The sequence below is a fragment of the Myxocyprinus asiaticus genome, chromosome 46 (genome assembly GCF_019703515.2).
Source record: "Myxocyprinus asiaticus isolate MX2 ecotype Aquarium Trade chromosome 46, UBuf_Myxa_2, whole genome shotgun sequence".
NCBI classification, from domain to species: domain Eukaryota; kingdom Metazoa; phylum Chordata; class Actinopteri; order Cypriniformes; family Catostomidae; genus Myxocyprinus; species Myxocyprinus asiaticus.
This window is the reverse complement of record NC_059389.1, coordinates 17,580,916-17,607,581: the sequence shown is the minus strand read 5'-3', so window position 1 is coordinate 17,607,581 and position 26,666 is coordinate 17,580,916. Positions and strand designations below refer to the sequence as shown.

At 37.9% G+C, this 26,666-nt stretch overlaps 1 protein-coding gene and 2 pseudogenes across 1 annotated transcript in view; 2 read left to right on the top strand and 1 right to left on the bottom strand.

The window, feature by feature from the left end:
- LOC127435791 (WASH complex subunit 4-like) overlaps positions 1-11,200 on the bottom strand; it is a 36,547-nt pseudogene extending 25,347 nt beyond the window's left edge.
- A 2,664-nt stretch (positions 11,201-13,864) lies between these two features.
- LOC127435707 (solute carrier family 41 member 2-like) lies at positions 13,865-20,805 on the top strand (annotated as a pseudogene).
- Positions 20,806-22,648: 1,843 nt separating this feature from the next.
- Positions 22,649-26,666, top strand: part of nfybb (nuclear transcription factor Y, beta b) — a 30,608-nt gene continuing 26,590 nt past the window's right edge. The window contains exons 1-3 of the mRNA XM_051689494.1: positions 22,649-22,752; positions 23,737-23,830; positions 23,927-24,060. Coding sequence (XP_051545454.1) covers positions 23,737-23,830; positions 23,927-24,060 — 228 coding nt within the window. The 5' untranslated portion in view covers positions 22,649-22,752. The remainder of the gene's footprint in view (positions 22,753-23,736; positions 23,831-23,926; positions 24,061-26,666) is intronic.

Genomic DNA, 26,666 nt, shown 5'->3' with positions numbered 1-26,666 from the left:
AACAGTTAGTTTCGGTCCTTGAATTTGTTTGGCCAAGGAGTGTTCCAAGAGTGCGGATATTTAGTATAACAACACTGGTATGCTGCATTATTTGTTTCATTTTGCTTATCTGTGTTCACAGTTTTTCAAATAGTAATTAATTTATTTGAATTTGTTCACTTACTGTATTTGTTTAGTGACCATTTCTGTAGATTACATCTTTACTCCAGTATGTGGTGACAAATGAGCATATTTTTATGCTATAAGTGAGTCACTGAATCGTTGACTTAACTGAACAATAGAGGTCAACCGATTTATCGGTTTTACTGATTAATCTGTGCCAGTAGTTGCTTTTTGGAACTATCAGTTATTGGCAAAAATCAACACAGATAGTTTCCAAGAGTTTTTTTTTTTTACTTATTTTTTTTTTTTATTCCTCCGTGTTTCTCTGCGGCCAGTGCTGGAGGGTTATACATTTATAACGGCTTGTTTCTAAAGTATAATAGCAGCCTCAAAAGGTGTACACTAACACCTTTTGAATTTACTGTATCATCATTTATCATATTTTTATCCTCACTTCAATGCATATTTTGTCATTAAAATTAGATCAACTATACAGTTGACATATAACTTAGCCAGATACATTTAAACTCAGTTTTTCACAATTCCTGACATTTAATCATAGAAAACATTCCCTGTCTTAGGTCAGTTAGGATCACTACTTTATTTTAAGAATGTGAAATATCATCAGGGGTCTGGGTAGCTCAGCAAGTAAAGATGCTGACTACCACACCTGGAGTCACAAGTTTGAATCCAGGGCATGCTGAGTGACTCTAGTCAGGCTTCCTAAGCAACCAGTTGGCCAGGTTGATAGGGTGGGAAGAGTCACGTTGGGTTAACCTCCTTGTGGTCGCTATAATGTGGTTCTCGCTCTTGGTGGGGCACATGGCGAGTTGTGCGTGGATGCCGCGGAGAATAGCGTAAGCCTCCACACGCGCTAGGTCTCCGCGGTAACGCGCTCAACAACCCACGTGATAAGATGCGCAAACTGACTGTCTCAGACGCGGAGGCAGCTGAAATTCATCCTCCGCCACCCGGATTGAGGCGAGTCACTACGCCACCATGAGGACTTAGAGCGCATTGGGAATTGGGCATGCCAAATTTGGGAGAAAAGGGGAGAAAATCCAAAAAGAAAAAAAAGAATGTGAAATGTCAGAATAACAGTAGAGAGAATTATTTATTTCAGCTTTTATTTCTTTCATCACATTCCCAGTGGGTCAGAAGTTTACATACACTTTGTTAGTATTTGGTAGCATTGCCTTTAAATTGTTTAACTTGGGGCACCTGTTTTTGGTAGCCTTCCACAAGCTTCTCACAATAAGTATTATTGGTGTAACTGAGTCAGGTTTGTAGGCCTCCTTGCTCACACATGCTTTTTCAGTTCTGCCCACAAATTTTCTGTCAAATTGAGGTTAGGGCTTTGTGATGGCCACTCCAATACCTTGACTTTGTTGTCCTTAAGCCATTTTGCCACAACTTTGGAGGTATGCTTGGGGTCATTGTCCATTTGGAAGACCCATTTGCGACCGAGTTTTAACTTCCTGGCTGATGTCTTGAGATGTTCCTTCAATATATCCACATAATTTCCTTCCTCATGATGCCATCTATTTCGTAAAGTGCACCAGTCCCTTCTGCAGCAAAGCACCCCCACAACATGATGCTGCCACCCCCATGCTTCACGGTTGGGATGGTGTTCTTCGGCTTGCAAGCCTCACCCTTTTTCTTCCAAACACAATGATGGTCATTATGGCCAACCAGTTACATTTTTGTTTCATCAGACCAGAGGACATTTCTCCAAAAAGTAAGATCTTTGTGCCCATGTGCACTTGAAAACTGTAGTCTGGATTTTTATGGCAGTTTTGGAGTAGTGGCTTCTTCCTTGCTGAGCAGCCTTTCAGGTTATGTCGATATAGGACTCTTTTTTACTGTGGATATTGATACTTGTCTACCTGTTTCCTCCAGCATCTTCACAAGATCCTTTGCTGTTGTTCTGGGATTGATCTGCACTTTTCACACCAAACTACGTTCTTCTATAGGAGATAGAATGTGTCTCCTTCCTGAGCAGTATGATGGCTGCGTGGTCCCATGGTGTTTATACTTGCATACTATTGTTTGTATAGATGAATGTGGTACCTTCAGGCATTTGAAAATTGCTCCCAAGGATGAAGCAGACTTTTTTTTCTGAGGTCTTGGCTAATTTCTTTAGATTTTCCCATGATGTCAAGCACAGAGGCACTAAGTTTGAAAGTAGGCCTTAAAATACATCCACAGGTACACCTCCAGTTGACTCCAATTAGCTAATTAGCCTATCAGAAGCTAAATGGCTAATTGCCTTAAGGCTTTTCTGGAATTTCCAAGCTACTTAAAGGCACAGTTAACTTAGTATATGTAAACTTCTGACCCACTGGAATTGTGATGTAGTCAATTAAAAATGAAACAATCGGTCTGTAAACAATTGTTGGAAAAATTACTCGTGTCATGCACAAAGTAGATGTCCTAAACAACTTGCCAATATGAATAGTTTGCTAATATGAAATCACTGGAGTGGTTAAAAAATATTTTTAATGATGTCAACCAAGGTGTATGTAAACTTCTGACTTTAACTGATATTTATACACACCTTCATCTGGTTAATATATAGGATAAAAGCTTATTTTGGTTTAATATTTTAATATTTACATATAAAGCATTATAAAGGAGTCAAGTCTCTGTCACAGTTTATCGACTTTTGTACAATTATTAATATGGAATGTTATAAAACAAAACACATATGGAGCATAGACATTATTGAATGTACAGGTGCATCTCAATAAATTAGAATGTCGTGGAAAAGTTCATTTATTTCAGTAATTCAACTCAAATTGTGAAACTCGTGTATTAAATAAATTCAGTGCACACAGACTGAAGTAGTTTAAGTCTTTGGTTCTTTTAATTGTGATGATTTTGGCTCTTTTTTTCTCATTTAACAAAAACCCACCAATTCACTATCTCAAAAAATTAGAATATGGTGACATGCCAATCAGCTAATCAACTCAAAACACCTGCATAGGTTTCCTGAGCCTTCAAAATGGTCTCTCAGTTTGGTTCACTAGGCTACACAATCATGGGGAAGACTGCTGATCTGACAGTTGTCCAGAAGACAATCATTGACACCCTTCACAAGGAGGGAAAGCCACAAACATTCATTGCCAAAGAAGCTGGCTGTTCACAGAGTGCTGTATCCAAGCATGTTAACATAAAGTTGAGTGGAAGGAAAAAGTGTGGAAGAAAAAGATGCACAACCAACCAAGAGAACCGCAACCTTATGATTGTCAAGAATTCGATTCAAGAATTTGGGTGAACTTCACAAGGAATGGACTGAGGCTGGGGTCAAGGCATCAAGAGCCACCACACACAGACATGTCAAGGAATTTGGCTACAGTTGTCGTATTCCTCTTGTTAAGCCACTCCTGAACCACAGACAACGTCAGAGGCGTCTTACCTGGGCTAAGGAGAAGAAGAACTGGACTGTTGCCCAGTGTTCCAAAGTCCTCTTTTCAGATGAGATTAAGTTTTGTATTTCATTTGGAAACCAAGGTCCTAGAGTCTGGAGGAAGGGTGGAGAAGCTCATAGCCCAAGTTGCTTGAAGTCCAGTGTTAAGTTTCCACAGTCTGTGATGATTTGGGGTGCAATGTCATCTGCTGGTGTTGGTCCATTGTGTTTTTTGAAAACCAAAGTCACTGCACCCGTTTACCAAGAAATTCTGGAGCACTTCATGCTTCCTTCTGCTGACCAGCTTTTTAAAGATGCTGATTTCATTTTCCAGCAGGATTTGGCACCTGCCCACACTGCCAAAAGCACCAAAAGTTGGTTAAATGACCATGGTGTTGGTGTGCTTGACTGGCCAGCAAACTCACCAGACCTGAACCCCATAGAGAATCTATGGGGTATTGTCAAGAGGAAAATGAGAAACAAGAGACCAAAAAATGCAGATGAGCTGAAGGCCACTGTCAAAGAAACCTGGGCTTCCATACCACCTCAGCAGTGCCACAAACTGATCACCTCCATGCCACACCGAATTGAGGCAGTAATTAAAGCAAAAGGAGCCCCTACCAAGTATTGAGTACATATACAGTAAATGAACATACTTTCCAGAAGGCCAACAATTCACTAAAAATGTTTTTTTTATTGGTCTTATGATGTATTCTAATTTTTTGAGATAGTGAATTGGTGGGTTTTTGTTAAATGTGAGCCAAAATCATCACAATTAAAAGAACCAAAGACTTAAACTACTTCAGTCTGTGTGTATTGAATTTATTTAATACACGAGTTTCACAATTTGAGTTGAATTACTGAAATAAATGAACTTTTCCACGACATTCTAATTTATTGAGATGCACCTGTATATTCATACAGTATAACTTATCAATTGTTAAACTGAAACCACCGACATTTCAAATTAAGAGTCCCCAGTTTATTTTGGGCTTGTTTATAGTTAAAAGTCCTGCGTTATGCACCAAATCTTTATTTTTTTCTTAGGGTTTTGGCTACACAATAAACTGCATCTGGGGTTTTATTTATTTTGCACTCTTGGAGACTCTATGTCTGTACCCGTCACAGCAGTGGTATATTCTCAGGGCCAGCAAAACCTTCTCTGCTGGCCTAACATGCCAAATAAATAAATATTTTTCATCCTTTCATTCTCAATCACCTTTTATCCTATGTATTTTTAATCGCTTTCCACTCTTAATTAATCTACAAACAGATAGAGAAAAACTAAAAGTTTATCCAGTCAGAATTTATTCCTTGATGTTTACAAGCGAAGCGTGACAGCTGTTTCACAAATCGCATGCCCGAAGCCTGAAGCCGAAGCAGCGCGTGAGTCTGAGCTCCACCCCCTCAGGCCTTCAGAATTTCTTCAAAATCCCTCAACAGTGCAAATGAATGAGCAACTAAAGTCAGATTGTCAGATTCATCAGTCAATCAGATTGATTTATTTGTTCTTGGTGGGTGTGATCTTTAGGATATGTCCCGGTCGAGGCCTTCTAGCTGGCCTTGAGTGAAGCAATCACGCTTTATGTGATGTATGTAATTCAAGAGCGAAAAGCACGAGATCTTGCTGACGAGTCGGCTGTCATCACTGCCGCTATCGCCATTGAGAAAGAGATCCTTATGGATTTAAAAACACGAGATGTTCTGCATGACCGTGTGATTGCTTAATTTATTAAACAGGAAAGGAGGACTGATTTTCACTTCAAGCAAATTGGTAAGTGTTTTTTGCATTGTTATAGCAACATCAGGAGTTTTCTAAGTGTAAATTAGGCTGCTTGAGCATTCAGTGTCGGATCAAGTTTTGAGAAGTAGTGCTGCGTCGGATTTTACAACTTCCTAATAGGAAAAGTGCAATGGAATGCATCTTGAAGTCAGAATTACAACTTGTAGGCTCGTGCAGAAATTCTCAACTCAACATGTCACACAAACATTTCGACACTCAGGGAGATATACAAAGTAAGTGATAAACATTCACTTTATTAAGTAATATCGATAAATGTCTTAGTTTCCACATTATATGATATTAAAGCTTGTTTAACAAACACCTGCAGAAACAGGTATACAAATTTAAAACATTATAATCTCTTTTGATAATCGTACACCTGAAGCACAAATGCTAGCGCTGCAGCATTGTTGATCAGTTGGATTGCTAGGAGACATCTCAAACCCCTGCTAAGATAACAGGAGCACTGCAGTTCCGAATATCGGGGAATGGAATGCATTTATGGTCGGAGATATCAAGTAGGAATATCCCACATCCAACTTGCTTGAGCATTAAGCGTCACTTCAAGTTCTAGCTTTCGTGCGTGGACGTGTTTTTAAAATGTCAATTGGTATTATTAGTTAGCTGCGACATAATGTATGATGCCCAAAGGCATTGGGTGTCTTTTTCATTATGAAACTGTTTTCTTAATGGCATGAATCACACTGAAGGCTTAGACTTTAAATGCATGGCCCGCCACTGCATCACAGTAAGGAAAGACTAAGAACATTTTTTAACATTCAATAAATGTTAAAAACTATGGGTTGATTAATTGGTTATTGGCCTTTTCCACCAACTTAGCTATTGTATTAGCAAAATCCACTATCTATCGACCTCTACTGAACAAAACCCAGTCGTTCTCGACTAAAACAATGTAACTGAACGAAAACAATTCATTCACTAAAAAGATTCGTTCAAAAACCCTGATTTGAGTAAAACAAGACTAATGTGATAGCAGTGCAGAGAGTGAGTTGTGCTTGATGCTTTGGCTTCTTTTGGAACTATTTCACTGGCGGAGAGGAAATGCATAACTAACTGGACAATTTTTGTCTGAAACGTAAGTTAATCAATATTATTAACTTGCACATTGGAACTATTGTATTAAAGCAATAAATAAATACATGAAATGCATTCGCAACACATTTAGCTTTTGTAAAGAGTGACAAAATATTCAGCATGAAATAATTGTGAAAGACTTCAGCAGAAAAGTTGTTGAGTCAGAGGAAGTTATTATTTTTATCAAATTTTTTCTTTATAATGTGCACAATAAGACCATACAGTGCATTATAATTATTATTATTATTATTATTATTATTATTATTCTTTAAGCTCTTGCTAGCTGAATAACAAATAAAGCTCAAAAACTGAATGAGAAAAATGAGGTCTGGAAATGGTTTAACCTGAAAGATCATGCTGTCCAACAGCTGCCCCTCCAGCTTCAGTAGGAGTTTTTCAAAGGGCTTTAGCATCTCCTCTGGGATGGCAAACTTAGCTGGGTTATGATGGACAGATTTCAGTAACCTTCATAAAAACAAAACACACACACACACACACAAGGTTGTGATCAGAAAGTAGGGTCACTTTGTTAAGAACCACAAGCTAAAACATCATAAAACTCTTAATTTGCTTTCTTAAAGGGATAGTTCACCCAAAAATAAAAATGATCTCATTATTTACTCACCCTCATGCCATCCCAGATGTGTATGACTTTCTTTCTTCTGCTGAACACAAATAAAGATTTTAAAAGAAAAATATCAGCTCTGTATGTCCTCACAATGCAAGTGAATGGTGACCAGAACTTAAGTCCAAAAAGCACATAAAGGCAGCATAAAAGTAATTATATAACTCTGGTGGTTACATTTATATCTTCTGAAGCGATATGATAGGTGTGGGTGAGAAACAGATCAATATTTAAGTCCTTTTTTAATATAAATCTCCACTTTCACTTTCACATTCTTCTTCAATTGTTTTTGGCAATTCACATTCTTTGTGCATTTCACCACCTACTGGGCAGGGCAAGAATTTATATTTAACACAAACACCTATCATATCGCTTCTGAAGATATGGCTTTAACCACTGGATGCTGCCTTTACATGCTTTTTGGAGCTTCAACGTTCTGGCCACCATTCACTTACATTGTGAAGGCCTACAGAGCTCAGATATTCTTCTAAAAATCTTCATTTGTGTTCAGCAGGCATGAGGGTGAGTAAATGATGAGAGTAAATGATTTACATTTTTAATTTACATTAAGCAAGTTTTAGTGGCTAGTACAAAATGTACAAGACATGGCTACAAAGATGAGTCAAAAGAATCAATGAAGATGGAAACTATAGCTAGTTAAAGTCTGTTCACACCTTTTATACATCTTTCAGTGTTCCCTCAGAGTGTCATGGTTCTCCATAATCTCATCCAGCATAATGAGGACCACCAGCAGCTCACCTAGTTGCTCATACGCGGTCTGAGTGAAGACACAGAGAAACCGTCAATGCAAGAAAATAGGAAGCAATGAAGAATGACATGAAGAAAACCTAAGTTACCTGAAAGGGTACTCCAGTGGACTCAATGATTTTTGTTGCACTCCTAGAGGTGAAAATGAATAATTAAGCAACACTGCATTAATGTAATATTAAACATTATGTTAATATTTTTAACATCTCACTTGTTGCTGTTGTACAAAGCAGCCAGCTGGTGAACCGTATTGACCACCTCCTCAAAGCAGCATGCCGCAAAGCAAGACAGCTCCTGCAAGAATTCAAACAACAACAGAACAAATAATTTTATATTTGAGGGCTCAGAAAAATTTATTTTTTTTAGAATGCAAAAAAAAAATAATGTAATGCAAAAAAACAGATATCAAACCTGCAGAAAGGAAATGAAGCGGCCCATTTGAATTTGGGACTCTCTCTCTCCACCACACTAGTGTCTGATACTGCAATCCAATAAAAAGAGAATCGTATTTCGATGCATTATATTTTTCTTTTTATTAAAAGGCACAGCTGAGCTAAATGAGCTTAAAGTCAACATGAAATCAATATTTACCAATTAATGTTCTTAATATGCATTTGTGGTCATAAGTTTCATCAGTGCAAATTAAAAAAAAAATTCTTCTTAACCTTTTAATCAAAATGACTTATCCAAGCCAGTCACCTAACATATAGTGACCACGTTTGTTCTCGTTTCACTAAGAAAATGCCACATTAGGGAAGTAAAGTGGGTGGCAAATACTGTCTGTATATAGAATACAGACTGTATTGTAAAATCTAAAAACAGCAATTATTACCTCCTTCCCCATAATACAACAAGCTATTGTAGAACTTGGTTTCAGCCTAAAAGTAGAAAATGTAAAACACAAAACAGAATTAACACTTTCAATCGTAATTTACTTTACATGATTTTGTATAATCCATCTCCATTTATTCGGCCAGCCTTAAATTTACCTCATACTTCAGCTTTTTTACCTCACAGCAAAGAGCTGCATATACTGTGATGACTTTATTAAGCACCTGATGAAAAAAAGGAATGGGTGTACCTTACACATAATACACTATAATTGCCCTTTAGTATTTGCCAAGTCTATAGCTGCTATAAAATTAAATATAAATTCAAATATTTGAACCAAATAACCATCTCTAAAATTACAATGACAACTATTTCTAAAGAATAATATCTTTTACACTATCACATTTAAAACTCAAGTGATTGCAGCACATAAGAGGGCAAATTGTTCAATCGTGAGTTCAAGATCTGCAGACGTATCATACCTTATTATCTGTCTTGATGAGCTCCAACAGTGAGGGCTGTTCATGAGGGAGAAGCTGGACAAAATCAAAGCAAAGAGTTATATTACATGTCATAGCCAAATAGAAGGTGAATGCAATTTAACTGGAAATAATTGCAGGTATGAATCCATAATCATTAAGACAACACCTTCAAATCAATGGAGTCCAGAGTGAAGTCCCATACATCTCCGATAGAGTCATCCAACGCTTCTTCAATACCCTGGAGCTGAGCAGTATACTCCTCTAAAAACTTCTCATTGTTTTTATGCTGCACTTCCGTGTGAATTTCTGCACAGGAAGGAACCAGTTGCAATAATTAAACAGTCAACACAAAACCAGACTTACGCCTTAAATGATTTCCTTCTTTTTTTTGACTGAATGACATTTTTCAAGATACTGATTTCTGCATTAATTTCTACCATAGGAAGACATGTACAGTGGGGTCATAAAGTATTATGATTATAAAAAAAAGTAAAACAAAGAAAGGGTATGTCATGACATTAACAAGAAGTATTTAAAGGAATAGTTCATCCAAAAATGAAAAATCTCTCATTATTTGTTCACCCTCATGCCATTCCAGGTGTGTATGTCTTTGTTTTTCTGCAAAACACAAACAAAGATTTTTAGAAGAATATTTCAGCTCTGTAGGTCCATAAAATACAAGTGAATGGTGACCAGAAATTGGAAGCTCCAAAAAGTACATAAAGGTAGCATAAAAGTAATCCATAAGACTCCAGTGGTTTAATCCATGTGTTTTGAAGCAATCTAATCATTTTTGTGTGAGAACAGACCAAAATAAAACTCATTTTTACTGTACATTTTCCCATGGCAGTCCCTAAGCATGATCATGATTTCAAGCTCGATTACACTTCCTAGTGCTTGATGCATGCGCAGAGTGCTAGATGGCGCCAGGAAATTTTATTTATCTTAAAATCATGATCAACAAGGTGACTGATAATGTAAAGATTTATAGTGAATAAGGAGTTATATTTTGGTCTGTTCTCACCCAAAACCGATTAGATCGCTTCAGAAGATATGGATTACTTTATGGTTTTATGGATTACTTTTATGCTGCCTTTATGTGCTTTTTGGAGCTTCAAAGTTTTGGTCACCATTCACTTGCATTGAATGGAGCTAAAGGGCCGAGATATTCTGCTAAAAATCTTTGTTTGTGTTCTGCTGAAGAAAGAAAGACGAAAGACTGGAATGTATGAGTATGAGTAAATGATGAGAGAATTGTTATTTTTGTAATTTTTAAACTATCCCTTTAAGATTCTGAAATATTTTTACTCAAATAAGCAAATGCTCTTTGGAACATTCTCAATTCATGCTGGGATAAATTTGTGGAGTCATTACAGCAGAAAAGGGGTTATTTCAAACACTATGAAAATATTTTTATTTTTAAATTGACTTTTCAAATAGCGGAGCTGATAATATAATTTGCAAAGGGAAAATGTGGGTTAAATAAGGAAATAGAAGTATATTCAAATGGTCTCAGACCTTTTGACCCCAATGTATTCATACTCTACAGTACAATCTTTGGGCCATATTTAAAATATTTTAGCATGTGTGCATAGAATTTAGACCACTTATTAACAATGACAGTCAAACTGCATCTGATTCTGTTATCTAAAAGGAAATATTTCATGAGATATAATACATTAAGATACCTAACAAAGATGAATAACTGATGCAATTTTTGAGCACTGAATAAAATGGCCAATTAATGCAATTAGCAAACTGATTTACTATTTTTGCACATACAGTTTAAGTACTCCAGTGCAACAGTACCATAGTGTTTACACTTTAAAACAAAAGTGAAAGGTTTCCCTATCATTTTCATTTTTGTCAAATCAGGCCAACACAATCTAATCAAAGTGTCTTAACTTGACCACTTTCCCTGATCATCTGACAACTAACTAACATTACTCAGCTAGCAGCAGGCTCTATGAAGCTTTTACATAATTTTTTTTTATTTTATTATTTTTTTTTTTAAATCCCAACATCATTTCTGATCAGACTTACTTTGCGATCCGTTGTCAAATCGATCAAACTCCTAGTCAGGCGATAATGAATCCACAGCCATCCTAAAATAAATTACACAGACTAAAAATATTCGTAATCCATTTATGACTTGCAGTGCTCACTCTGTCCAGTGGGTGACAACATAATACAATTATATAAATGAAAAAAGAACCATTATTTTGCCAGTCCATTGATCCACAGAGGTCTGGAGGGCACATTTATACCTCAACCCTATTTTAATATTTTCAACAACAACAACAACAACAACAAAAAAATACATACATAAATAAAAAAATCCCTCACCCCCTTGCCCTTTGGATTCTGAACTTCCTGCAAAACAGATCACAAGTAGTGAAAATTAATAACAAGTTCTTGAGTTCAGTGTCTATATGTATGGGTGCTCCCCAAGGCTGTGTCCTGTCACCTTTACTATATTCTATGTACACTTATGACTGTATCTCACACTGTGATTCTGTTACAATTTTCAAGTTTGCAGAGGACACAACACTGATCGGTCTTATAACAGATGATAATGAATCAGACTACAGGAGGGAGGTGTCTACACTGATTGAATGGTGTTGTACCCATAATCTAAATTTGAATATCTTAAAAAAAAAAAAAAAAAAAAAAAAAAAAAAATATATATATATATATATATATATATATATATATATATATATATATATATATATATATATATATATACTAATGAAAATGTGTCTCAAATAAGTTAATGGGCAGTAGGGGCATCAGTGATTGTGCTGATCTGCTGATTGACTTCACTACTGCCACACTGTGGTAGGACTTCAGCTGCAGAATGTAATGAGGACTGAATGGCAGAGAGAAGAGGAAAATGTGCTCTACCTCACCATATGTTCAACTTGTAGATTTTAAGGCTGTGGCTACATTGGGGTAAGGTGATTTTTTTTTAGAGCTAATTATGATGCTGCTGCTTCGTTGACTGAAAGCTTATTTCTGTGATTTTATATATATATATATATATATATATATATATATATATATATATATATATATATATATATATATATATAGTAGTCACTATGTCAGCACATACTGTATGTTGTTGAAATGTACATATTTTTGAGTTTATGTTTATAACTTGTCTGGATGGAGAACATGCACTGCTCAGGTTTTCTAAATTTACTTGTTATCTCCTCATGTATGCCACTGTATTCTCAAAGTCCAGCTTTCATAGGTTTTAAACATTCAATGTAAAATGCCATAGACTTCACCCATTATGCTTACAAGTGTCTTTCTTGAGACCAATGCACATATAACGGTAACATTCACATTTAAAAAAACACTTTTATTTTAATGGTTTTCCTACTTTTTAAAATTGCTCACATTGGAATATATCTAATTTATTATTTACTGTTTTTTAGTTGGAACATATATTGGAACATTTGACAAATAAAATCCTTTATTTTCAACTTTGAACTTAATAGGTTACAACTTCATTTACAGTTCTTACAGTTCTTCTGAAACTAGTTACTCTTTACCGTATGCTAATGAAGAAATATTTTACAGTGAAACAAAGATTTGCTGACAGTTTTATCTGATGGCTTTCACCCTGCTGACTGACAAATTAACTATTTTTATTTATTTATGTATTTTTGTTTGTTTAAGTATGCATTAGACAACTAGTTTTATTTTGGTAAAAGAAATGAGTACTCAGATAGAACATGTACATCTCTGAGATGTCTGTTTTAGATATTTTCACCTGGAAAGCATCACAGTCTAATTAACATCTGCTAAACATCTTAAAAAGATCAGATTTACAAACATTCTACATCATAAATGCCTCAAAGACATCTGTTGAATGTCTTATTGACATCCGAGACATACTTATTGACATGTGCCTTAAAGACGATTTGCAGATGAGCTGACAATGTAAAAAATACGTCTTTGGGGGTCCTGGGTAGCTCAGCGAGTAAAGACACTGACTACCACCCCTGGAGTCGTGAGTTCAAATCCAGGGCATGCTGAGTGACTCCAGTCAGGTCTCCTAAGCAACTAAATTGGCCTGGTTGCCAGGGAGGGTAGAGTCACATGGGGTAACCTCCTCGTGGTCGCTATAATATGGTTCTCGCTCATGGTGGGGCAGTGGTGAGTTGAGCGTGGATGCCGTGGAGAACAGCGTGAAGCCTCCACATGCACTATGTCTCCGCAATAACGTACTCAACAAGCCACTTGACATTGAATGTTTCAGACACGGCGGCAACTGAGATTCGTCCTCCACCACCTGGATTGAGGCGAGTCACTACGCCACCATGAGGACTTAGAATGCATTGGGAATTAGGCATTCCAAATTGGGGAGCAAAAAATAAAATAAATAAATAAATAATAAAAAAATGACATGTTCCAGGATGAAAACACACACATCAAATAGATGTCTAGGTAATGTACATGTGTTGTCAGGGGAATGAGGAAATTTTAACATAGGCTGTCTCTATTAATTTCTCTAACATTATTTTTGCAAATTTTCCCTAGGTTTTAATTGTTTATCAGGTGAGATGTCCAGCAACTACATCATCAAACTTCAGCACTGAATGAACACCAAGCTACATCATACAAGAACAAATCTGAGAATGACGATAGCTGTACTAGTTAATGGTGATCACATTTTTACTCTGAATAGCCAACAAGTGAAACAAAACTTCTAAGCTTAATTACTTTATTTTCATGTTTAACTCAGTGAACGCTACATGAGTTTGTGGAATACATATTTGACAAGGCCATGTGATGACAATGGGATCTGTCACCAAAAACAACAGGGATGGCAGCTGACCTCAGCTAACCTGCCATCCAGAGAAAATGGCCATCCATTTAAGCCCAGTCTAGAGACAGGAGGACCTGACAGAACATCAAGCCTCACTCGCTGTATCTGCAATAATATAGACAAAGTGTATTCAGAGACAGATCCCTTGCTTCCCAATGCAGCCTCTGAGACCATATTACAGGATAAGCCGCAGAATATTCATGGCCAGGAGAATACCACCATGACTCGGACAGACACGTGAGCCTGTCAGAGTCATGGTGGTACAGATTTTGGTTCCATTCCTCTTAGCAGGCTTTGGAACAGTGCTTGCAGGGATGTTATTGGACATAGTGAGGGTGAGTTTGGGAGATAATGGGTTTACGGTAGATTCTGGATGAGTAAATGGATGTTTTCTGTCTTGATGTGACAGCACTGGTACGTGTTTCGGAATGTGACTGAGATCTTCATCCTAGTCCCACCTCTGATTGGCCTAAAGAACCTGGAGATGACACTGGCATCACGACTCTCAACAGCAGTAAGAATACTATTTTACCTATTTAGCTATAAAGACCCATTTGTGGTTAAGAAGCCTAGTGGAGACACCAGCAGCTGGGTTATTCTGTGTCAAATCAACCAATTTTTTTAGAAATTTCCATTGCTGAATTTTTTTTTATTTTTTAATACTTTTATGATCAATGATGATGAAATCCCAAAGTGTGAGGTGTTTTCTTTAACTTCTCTGTGGCTTCACTAAAGAGAGTGATGATCATGAGATTATTCTCAATTGAATGACTCGTGGCTTGTGATCATGACATGCAAACCCATTTTCCATGTGTGAAAATACTGTACATGGCCGAATATAGACTCATTATCCTCAGGCAAAATAGCTCACACAATCATAATTTAGCGTGAATGAAATTGTCAGTATGATTTATGGAATTTATTAGTGATGGAAAAAAAGTTAAGCATTGAACTTGCTTTTTCATAGATATGTTGAAAACAGAAGATATTTAACGGTGCTGGCAAAGGCAAGACTAAATGTATCAATCTAGTAGAACATAAGAATTTAATTGTAATTGTATAAAGTATATTCAAGTGTATATCCTGAATGGTTTTTATATCCTCAAAAACTGCTTTTTCTATGTATCATAATGGTTGGTTTGATTGTTGGATCAAAGAAGATAGGTGTCAACCCAGACAATATAACCACGCCCATCGCAGCCAGTTTTGGTGACCTCATCACACTGGGACTGCTTGCCATCATCAGCCAAGGCTTCTTTTACTGGAGAGAAGGGAATAAGTTAACATTCAAAACTAGTAGCTTTTGTCATGATTTGAGATAATGACACATTATAGATTTGAAGAAACCCCTAACCCCAAGTGTCAAACTTTGGTGGATAACTTGTCCTGCACCGTTTGTGGACATTAGTATCTCAAATCATGCAGCTTGTTGAGAAAAGCACATTTTCTGCCTGCTGGACAATAAATGGGCAAAAGAATCCTTCAGACTTATATTAAAAGATAGGTCGGAGCCATATCTAGAGACCAGAATATCATAGAGACTCGGGGGTGGGCTATTTTTAATTCCACCATAGAAACATCATAGTAATGCAATCACAAACATTCAGAAAACCTTAGTAACCATATAGCAATGTCCTGGTAACAAGTTTTGTATGGACAAACACCACTCACATTTCCTTAATTCCCTTTCAAGTCAGTCACTTTGACCCTGTGTCAGTTGCTGACGGTATGGGAAAATCCTCCCAGGAGTGACAATCTCTGATGCCCTATAAAATCACGGCAATCTTTTGGAAGATGGCGCTTGATGCTCTGCCCCTAATGCGCGCGTGTTTGCAGGCTGATAAACTGGAGCACGTGGCCATTTCATCAGAATTTTTCTTTACAGGGTTGCATGCATTGTGTTGTTATTTGTTTTATTGAGTGTAAAGCACATTACAGAGCTGTTTGCTTAACAACGTCTTTTTCAAGATGCCGTTCGCAAATGTTTTCCACCTAGTGAGCGATATATATCTTTGTCTGACGGGCACAAGTGCTGATTTATCTGCCTGGGCCAAGCTCACGCGGAAGCGGCACTCGGCTCGCCTTCTTTCTAAAGGATGATGCCAGTCCCTCTCACTATACACCCTCTGTGGCTCCTGATGGACTGTGTAAGACAGGCGGAGACCAGGATATAGAGTGCGGAGAGTTTAAGCAGGATTTGCCACCGGCGCAAGACTTGAGTATCTCCTCGCCTCCATTTCAAGCATCTTCACACGTTGAATGCACGCGAGACGATCTATGATCATGTTTGGTGGTGACGATGAAGACGAAGATGCTATATCACTTGCAGCATCTGAAGGCAAGGCCTGGTCTCACTCTGAAAACCGGGCGAAAGTCTCTGATGCTGAGCTAATGCAGATTCTCACTCGGGTGGTGGAGATGCACCAGCTTGAGTGGCCCACTTTGTGTGCGCACTAGTGTTCTTGGCTCGACGCACGGTTCTTACTGAGCTGGCACGACTCTGTGTCCCGCTGTTGGGTGCCATTTTCCCTCGAGCTGCATGACCAGCTGGTCAAAACGTGGCATTCACCCTACTCTGCATAAATGCATGTTTTCAGTGCAGTGGCCTTCAAGATGCTCAACTGTGGCGTGCAAAGAGGCTGTAGTGAGATTCCACCAGCTGATGAGGTAGTAGTAGCCCGTTTATGGCCCTCCTTTGGACTTGGATGGAAAGCCAAGCCGGTGCAGACATCTATGCCATGCTGGCTTACATCCTTGCTTGTGGGCCTACACTGCAGCAGGTCATGCTGTTTCGGCCCTGCACACCATGACGGTCTTGCAGGCCTACCAGGCTGACTTACTCAAGGACATGGAGGAGAATGGGCTGGACTCGCGCTACTAACCTGGCGCTCTGGTCTACTAAGATCACTGTCTAGGCCATCAGCAGATATATAGGTAGCTTGATGTCCATAGAGTGTCATCTCTGACTCAACTGCTCATTGCTTGACTCCCCAGTGTTGCAGCAGGGCCTCTTTAATGATGCCATGTGTGCTTTCACTGAGTGGATCCAGGCAGCTAAAAGCAGTCGCAAGTGTACAAGCACATCTTGACGAATGCTCTGTGGCTCTGTGGTACAACCGGCTTGCTCGCACTCTTCCTCAGGGCAGCGTACAGCAAAGCTTAGTGCCCCCGCCACTCCAGATCACCAGAAAGTGGAGAATAAGCCAGCGGTTAGGCCCAATTGGCCATGGCCTAAGCATAAAATTGTGCTCTCTGGCCCTCATCCCAGGCAAAAACCTACTTCTGGGCAAGGCAAACATTCCTGATGGTCAGAGTACCATGAAGTGGGGATCAGAGCCCACGGGACAGTCTACTTCGTCTTCGAAGAAGGCCTGGAACACTCCTCTGTGTCCCCACTGAGTTTTCTTTGCTGTCCCCGCTGCGGGATAAGATGTTCACAACAATGCTACTGTTTGTTCTGTTGCCCTGGCTCCATGGCAATTTTTTGTCACGTTCCAATAAAAAGTTCAGTCCTTGTTGCTCGAGACTCAACTATAAGCACAGAAATTATTTTATTTCCAGTTCCCAATACAAATTCAGTTGTATTGACCATTCACCGAGGGTGGGTGGCATTCATTTCCAGTGGGCACATGCAAGCTCTTTCCTTTAGTCCAGTTTTTATGCCTCAATGACATGCACCATCAGGGGCGGAGCGTCAAGCACCATCTGCCAATAGATTGCCATGATTTTATAGGGCTTCAGAGATCGTCACTACTGGTAGGAGTTTCTCATAGCATCAGCTACTGACGCAGCATCTCATTCCCTCCTGTCTGGAAACCAAGGTTACAGTCGTAACCAGAGTGTTATCTAGAGTTATGTACTTTTTTTTATTTTTTATTCTAAATCAGAATTATTTGTTTTTTCTTAATTCCCTCTTTTATTCTCTAACTTCCTGTTTGTAGAGTCTTACACTTACATTGCCTACCTGGTGTGTATTCTATTTGTGTGCCTGACTCCAGTGTGAGTAATTATTTCATTGCAGCACCCTGAGAGCCACAAACTGCTGTATTCTAGTTGGGAGCCAATAGTAACTGCTATGGTGGTCAGCAGGTAAATTTATCAAAACTGAGATTAAAATATTTTACCCCACTCACTACATCAACAACCATAAACAGTATACCATGTTGCAACTGTTCAGACAAGTTCTGTCTACTTCCAGTTTAGATACAGCAAAAAGCTTTGGCATAGGCAACAAAAGAAGAACATGTTTCTTTGATTCTTATCTCAAGTCTTGGAGGAGTAATTCTGGACGGAACAATCTCTGATCCAAACCTTGAGGGAATTGTGGTTTACACACCTGTTATAAATGGTAGGTCAAACAAAACACTTGAAAACTCACTTGCTAGGCCCTAATCCACTGACTAAAATTTACTTTCCAATGTTAACGTCTCCTTAAGGTGTTTGTGGTAATCTGGTTTCCATCCAGGCTAGTCGTATAGCTACATATCTTCATCTTTATTGTCCTCTGGGGAAGCTTCCAGAAGATGCTAAAGGATGTTACTGCCCATGTCGCAGCTTTTGAACCAAAGGTAAAAATAAATATATATGCAATTATATTAATATATGAGTGCATTAAAAATTATGCTACTCTGTGAGATAGCAATGCCTGCAGCTCCATACTGACACAGAAATAAGGAAAAAAGCACTTTTAATCATAAACATATTTTTTGGTTTTACATTGTGATGGTTATTTAATTGCTATCGCTTTCAGTGTGCTGCTGTCAGGGCTGAATGGCAGATCAGTGCAGGTTCTGCTGTCACATATTCCCTGTTTTTGTGTTGACTTATATGTTGAAATTCTTGTTTAGTTCCTGTTTCCTGTTAGTTTGTAGTCCTTTTGTAGTTTCATTTTATGATTGGTTTTCCCCTGATAGTTTTCCCCAGGTGTTCTTGTTTCCTTGTTTGCCCATGTGTATTTAAGCCCTTGTTTGCCCTGGTTTCTTTGTCAGTCTTCACATGTGTTGTCATGTTCTGTGCTTGGTTTTCTGTGTTTTGTTTCATTTTTATTCTGAGTTACTTTGTTTAACTTTGGTTTCCATTAAAAGCCGCATTTAGATCCTCATTCCACGTCTGCCTCGTTACAGAAAGACTGACCATCCGAAATGGATTTAGCAGCGTGCTTTGTCCAGTTGAGCTGAGCGAACTTTCCAATTAGAGAATACTCCTGTCTGTTTAGCACTGTTGCCAGATACACAGGATTTACCGATTCCCACTTGAAGTCCTTGTATCAGATCGGCCTCCAAGCTCACAAGTGGAGGGAATTGCTGGAGACTGGTGATTACATGTGGGAGGAATATTTGGATTTAATTTTAGAGACATTCGCTTCAGAGGAACCTCCTCTCTCAACCCTGGTTCCAGTTTCCAAGTCTTCCACGCCTCAGCCTGCTCCATACCATGTCACAGCCAAACCTCAGCCTGCTCCACGCTATGCCACAGCTACGCCTGAGTCTGCTCCATGGCATGTCACCACCACGTTTAAGTCTACTCCACGTTATACCACAGCCCAGCCTCCCACGGCCCTTGTTTCCAAGTAAAATTATCCACCACTTATGTCGGTGCGTAGGGTCACAAAGACCCATCCTCACAGCTTGTCAGTACCCATGCCTGCCACGGCCAACGAGCCCATGCCTGCCACAGTCAACAAGCCAGAAGCCTTGTCCGTCCCAGAGCCAGCATTGTCAACTTTGGCCATCCGGAGGAGGAGAAGAAAAGTTTCTGTTCCCAAGTCTCTTCTCGTGTACACGACCACGGAGGTCGTTCCCTCATTACAGCCTCATTACAGCTGCTCAAATTGGCCATCCCAGGTCATCTGGTCTTCATCTACACTATTTACTTAATACAAGGCAGCCCCGACCCGCCCACTCCTGTCTTAATTTACTTCTATTTGGCAGCAGCATTTACACAAGCAAGTGAACAAGATCCATTACTGGTACTATTGCTCATACTTAGGGGTTGTTGTTGTTGTTGTTGTTGTTAGTTACATATGGTTTATTTGGTCACAATGTCCATCATTGTCCATGCCTTTATTCTCAACCATCTCCTAATATTATTCCATGCAGGTTTTGCTCTGCACTGCTGATGTGATGGTTCACTGCTTGTGGAGTTATGGCAGGGATCCTGATTTTTTTCCATCCCCTATCTGACAGCTTTGGGGGATCTACTGGGCACTTTCTTCTTGGCACTTTGTTTTTATCTCATGACATTTTTGACACGAATGCAGAAGGCAGTAACCTCCAAAAACCGATCATATATATAATCTATGGCTACCTGATGTGCTGGGACGTGGTGTTGGTCTACACTTTTATTTCTCTGCACAATTCATATAATTGAACAGCTTTACTTGGAATATTTGAAGTGAAAGAAATCTTCAACCTCTTCAAGCATACCAGTCAAATCACTGTGCACAATTCATTGAATTGCACAAATGCTGCCTTTTACCATGTGTGACTGTAGTTTTTTTTTTTGTACATTATGATGTCATGTTACCATCTCCATTGGTTCAAGAACAGCTGTTCTCTGCTTCCATTATTATGTTAAATATATGTGGCACAAATGGCAGCTCTTACATTAACACATTGAACAGTACACCACAGCAATAAATTGTCCTGGATCTTGCTGGATAGAGAGATATGCAACCCAGTCTCATAGAATTGTGTTAATATAACTACATTTTTGCTAAATGAGTTTAAGAGATCATCTTACAGCAGCTCTGTGTCAAAGATATACATGTTGTAGTTATATGTAGTAACGTCTCTAATTATGCACTAAGGCATTAAGATCCAAATTATGTTTTGGAATGAATAGTGCTCTAACTTGACTAATACGTCACATGCGGTTATGTTGTTCTCTTGATTGATAAGGGTTGAGGGAATGTTTAAAAAGAAATAATAATAAAAAAAAAATGTCTATCTTTTCATCTTTAAACAATGATCCATGACTTTCCAATATTTTCAAGTTTTTCCTCTGGATTGCCTGAGTGTCTTCTTCACCACCTGATACAAACTTCATATGCCATAGACTAAGGGTAGTTACTTGGCAAAGAATAATTTAAGAGATGTTTTACATACTTGAACAACATTATTTACCCAAGTAGAGCAAATCTCTGGTTCAACATCTTTGTTTTGGAACAGCATTTCTAATATGGTTCTGATAAAGGTGTTAACATTTTTATGCATAAATGTATTCATTGACATCAAGATTCTGGAACCCTTAAACATTTAATGTAGATAAATGATTGCATTTAGGTAGCCTTATAAAACTGAACAGAATTCAGGAAAGCATTTTGATATTTACTTATTATAAATTTATTTTAAAGGGACAGTTAACCCAAAAATTCAAATTCTCTCATTTACTTATCCTCATGCCATCCCAGATTTCTAAAAGAATATTTCAACTGTAGTTCCATACAATGCAGGTGAATGGTGACCAGACCTTTCAAGCTCCAAAATCACATAAAGGCAGCATATAAGTAATCCATAAGACTCCAGTGGTTAAATCCATATCTTCTGAAGTAATGCAATCACTATGGGGTGAGAAACAGATCAATATTTAAATCCTTTTTTAATATAAATCTCCACTTTCACTTTCAGAATATAAAAGTGGAGATTTATAGTAAAAAAGGGATTGAAATATTGATCTGTTTCTCACCCACACCTATCATATCACTTCAGAAGACATATATTAAACCACTGGAGTCTAATGGATTACTTTTATGCTGCCTTTGTGATTTTTGGAGCTTGAACGGTCTGGTCACCATTCACTTGCATTGTATGGACCTACAGAGGGGAAATATTCCTCAAAATCTTCATTTGTGTTCTTTAGATGAAAAAAGTCATACACATCCGGGATGCCACGAGGTTGAGTAAATTATGACAGAATATTCATTTTTGGGTTAACTATCCCTTTAAGAATATGTTTGGAGTGTTAAAACAATAATCACATGATTTCACTCATTAGCATTTGTAGCATTCTGTTTGTATTTTCATAGCAATTAACAACTGGTCCAGATATCTACAGTAAAGTAGCAACTGAAGTAGAAAATTTAGGGTATGAATAGACAGTGCTGCTCTGAATGTTGTGTTATTTAACCTTATAGATGATTCAAACCTACAGATCATAATGTATGTTATCAATTTCAGTTATTTAATTATTTAAACATCCAAATAAATTATATGATTTATATTATATTATAAATGATAATTTGGTAGTTTTCCAAAAGCACTTAATTCATTTTTAGTAAGCACATATTTCAAAGCTGACAGCACATAAAGATAGTCTATATTTTCAAGATCTATTTTGGACAGTTATGCATTGGGGTGTGGGTTTAGTGCCTATATGTTGTCTGACAGTGGCCAGTGTTACACGCATGTTATAAGGCATGACGTGAGTTTCTATTTCTGAGCCAATAATTGAAGCTCTTGGTCAGCGTGTTTTCTTTTTGGGGCACTATAACAGGTAGTGATTGTGGGAGGAAAATATATTTTATAATAATATTTTTGGGATTCAAATTTGAGTCAAACTATGGTAATGATGTTTTTGTAAAGAAAACTGATAGCTAATAATTATGTCAGTTGAAGGACGTTCATCACCACGAGAGGGCACCATATTGATACTTGATTGTGTTATTAAAAATAACTAAATACTGCCACCTGGTGTCCATGTGAGACTTCTCCACGGGACTTTTCAGCCCTGCGCAGGGACTGGCTCTTCCGCAGCCATTTTCTGTCCAACCAAACGGCCGAACCGAGACGAGAACCAACCAGGGCTTCATCGCAGGTTAGTGTGCGGCTCCGGCCAATGATTGCTAACCAATATTTCGTTACATCGAATGGAATTCTCCGCGCGCGACTCTTTTATTAGTAGTTGGCGGGGAGAATGAGAAAATTAAGCGCGGGAAATGAAAAGCCACTCGCAGATGTGGGAATAATTGTATAAAAGCTTGTCATGGTGTGCGGCCCCTTTGTTTACTCCAAACAATTTTGAGCTGATTCACGTTTGCGTTGACTTGTCTACCGTCTTCGTGCCATTTAATACATTCACACATAATCATTCGTTTACACTCTTTCAATCTGTTTTATCGGATTAACCCAATAAGTGAATGTGGTCTGTCTTTATTTCACGTGTTTTCCTTCCCTGTTCTTTGCTAACACTAGCGCAAAATGAGCGGTTTAGCAAATAAAATACACCATATGCAGTCAAGTACCAGTTATATAGATATAATGTGTCCCCTTGTTCATACTATTTTTTTTTTCCATATTATTATTATTTAATGCCCTATTTGGCCTGAACTGCCTATCTACAAGATATAATGAACAATAGAGTAGTTTGTGTACAACAAACCTGATATGGTCAGTGAGTTTTTTGTTTTGTTTCTTGTAGTCCTTAATAAAAATGTGATCAGTTCCTTTGAAATAAAGTTATCTAAGCAATTGACACTAATGAATAAATGCCCATTAATTCAATAAATTATAGGTACTATAGTAGCCACAGTGCCTGTGTCTCAGAAACTAGTGAGCTGCCTACCTAGAAAGTATCTTTGGGCATTACAGACCTATGATGCCCAAAAGTGCTGTCTAGATAGGTGGCTCACTAGGTTTTGAAATACATCCATATTGTAAACGTTGATGTGTTTAGCAGATTACTAAACCATCCAACGTTCAAATGCACCTATCTAGGTAGGCACACTAGGTTTTGAGACACAACCAATATCTCCCTGTACCTACCTTGTACAAATTGTGTATAATTTCATTTATGTTTTAGATGGACGGGGATAGTTCAACCACAGATGCCTCCCAGCTTGGCATAGCAGGAGAATATATCGCTGGTAGTCACTTTGTGCTCCAAGCTCAGGATGGTGAGTTAGCCCAAAACCCATTTTATTGTTGTATAAAATTATTGTGCTGGGTTTGTCAACAGAGATTAATGTATGCATATTAATGTTATTTTGAAGATGAAGGTGATGAGGGACTCATTGACCATGATGATGGCAATGGAAGCAAAGACAACTTAAGGGAACAAGACATCTATCTCCCCATAGCCAACGTAGCCCGAATCATGAAGAACGCAATCCCCCAAACTGGAAAAGTAAGTCATTTTCAAGGCAGTTTTGTTTGGAAGTGGACAAAACTGCACTATACATTATTTATTTTAAAGGGATGATTTGCTCAAAAATAAAATTCTCTCATTTACTCACCGTCATGCCATCCCAGATGTGTATGACTTTCTTTCTTCTGCAGAACACAAACTAAGATTTTTAGAAGAATATTTCAGCTCTGTAGGTCCATACAATGCAAGTGAAAGGTGGCCAGAACTATGAAGATTCAAAAACATATAAAGGCAGCATAAAAGTAATCCATACAACTCCAGTGGTTAAATTCATATCTTCAGATCAATATTTAAGTCCCTTTTTACTATAAATCTCCACTTTCACATTTTAATTCTTTTGTTTTTGCCAATTCACATTCTTTGTGCATATCGCCACCTACTGGGCAGAAAGGAGAATTTATAGTAAAAAAGGACTAAAATATTGATCTGTTTCACCCACACCTATCATATCACTTCTAAAGACATCGATTTAGCCACTGGAGTTGTATGGATTACTTTTATGCTGCCTTTATATGATTTTTGGACCTTTGGACTGATTGCATTCTTGGGCTATAAAAGGCTAGATGCAGTGTAACAAATTAAGTTTAATAGAACACAGGTGTCGATATGTGTTCTTAAAGATTAAAGTTCTTTTTAACTTGACATGGAATCTAAAAAACACAGCCCTCCTGCATGAGACCCTAAATAAACTACAAAATGTGGCGAAAAGAGTCAAAGACATTTAGAAAGAGTTTAATTTATAAATGTGCGTCTCTAGATCCTTGTGTTTTGTTCCATACTGTTGTGCTCTATCTGTTTAAACAACACCAGGGCTTATAGTCTGAGCTGCTTCACCACCAACTTTAGCCGAATACCACTTCTATCTAGGAATATTGTTACCGTGCACACAACTGTAATAAGTAAAAAACAATATGCTATTGCCGTTGTTATGAAGCTTGAGTCTGCGGTAGTGGCACCAGTGCAACACCATGTTAACACAGAACTGTCTACTGAAGCTTTTTTCCCCTCATTTGACTTTGTACTTAAAGCTGATGTAATTTCTGCGACAGAAGCGCCATCGAATGTAACTGGAAAAATAAACTACAGCTTTCTGAATACGCTTCTCATCTAACGTTGATCAAACAAAGAGATAGTCCTGCCCCCATCTTATGCTATTGGTTTAGAAATGTTGTTGTGGTGGGTGTAATTGGGTCAATCAAAACAAATACCACCACTTTTCATAGCACCACAGTGTTTAAAGTTTTCGAGAAAATTAACCTATTAACTACTTTAACTACTTATTGTTGTCTCTGCATATTAAGCTGTGATAGTAGAAAGTATTTTAACACAAAAAAAAAGTTACATACTTCAGCTTTAACATTAGAGACTATGAACTACCTACTGTAAATCTTTTTTATTTATTTTTAATGCACTTTAGTTTTAAATTAAATGCACTTTTTTAAGAGCCAGGAATGTACTAATTCTAACACGGTACTGTTAGGCTTATATGTATTTGTTGTGCCCTCTTGTGGACTAAGGTAACAGCATCAATTTCAAATTCTGGTGACTAAAATTGTATATTGAAAATAAAAATTTGAATTTAGTTTCTTAGCCCTGTGGACAGCCATAATGTATTTTGTGTTGTTCAAAGACTCTTTACAAAACGGAATGTGATGATGCACCTTATGAGAGCTCTCAGGCAAGAAATCCAGCAACTCCAAATGCAGTTAGAGATGTTCCTTCTTACCCTTACAATCTCTTTGAAACAGACATGAAACAAAGAACTTACATTCCATGGCTGTAACTTATCAGCCAACCTTGAAGATAACAGAGACACAGTAGCAGAGAAACTCTCCTTGGTGCCAGAAGAAATTAAACCTGAAAAACATTGTGCATATTACAACTGCATATATGTATAGTATGACAAAAACAATAGAAATTTAATTTGATTACATTTACCAATGTAGAAATGTAATTAAAACAAATGTATGCCAAATGAATTTAAAGAATAGGTAAAATGATATATGAGATAAAAAGATGTATATTACTACATTATATGGATAGGATGTATGAGAAAACAAGTATGCCAAAATATGAATCATATAGTAAAAACAATAATGAATAGAATATAACGCAGTTGTGTCTTTGCCAAATGGAAGCAAGGTAAAATTAACAAAGCTTACAGTTTTCTCTTGGCATGAGCGCCCCTCTCAGATAAGATATACACACAAGTGGCTTTGAAAACCACTTATCCAAGAATCCTCCAACACTTTCCCTTTCCAACAACAGGAAGATTCGTTAATCCAAAAATGAGAAGAGTTTAACTATAACAGTAGTGATATCCTATGGCAAATGTCAGTTGATTGATGAGGGGGCATGGCCGGAAGTAGTTGACAGATGTTTATGTTTGATAACAATAGCTGGAAGTAGACCGGATGTCTGGCTGGAGAATAACAATAGCTGGAAATGGCAGACCGGATGTCTGTTTGAGAGATAACAATAGACCGGCTGTTTTGACAGCATGTGCATTTTGCTAGATAGGATGTGTGTTTGTGGTTACAAGATGTGTGTTTGACCTCTGGTTTGACTATGGTTTGACCGTTGAC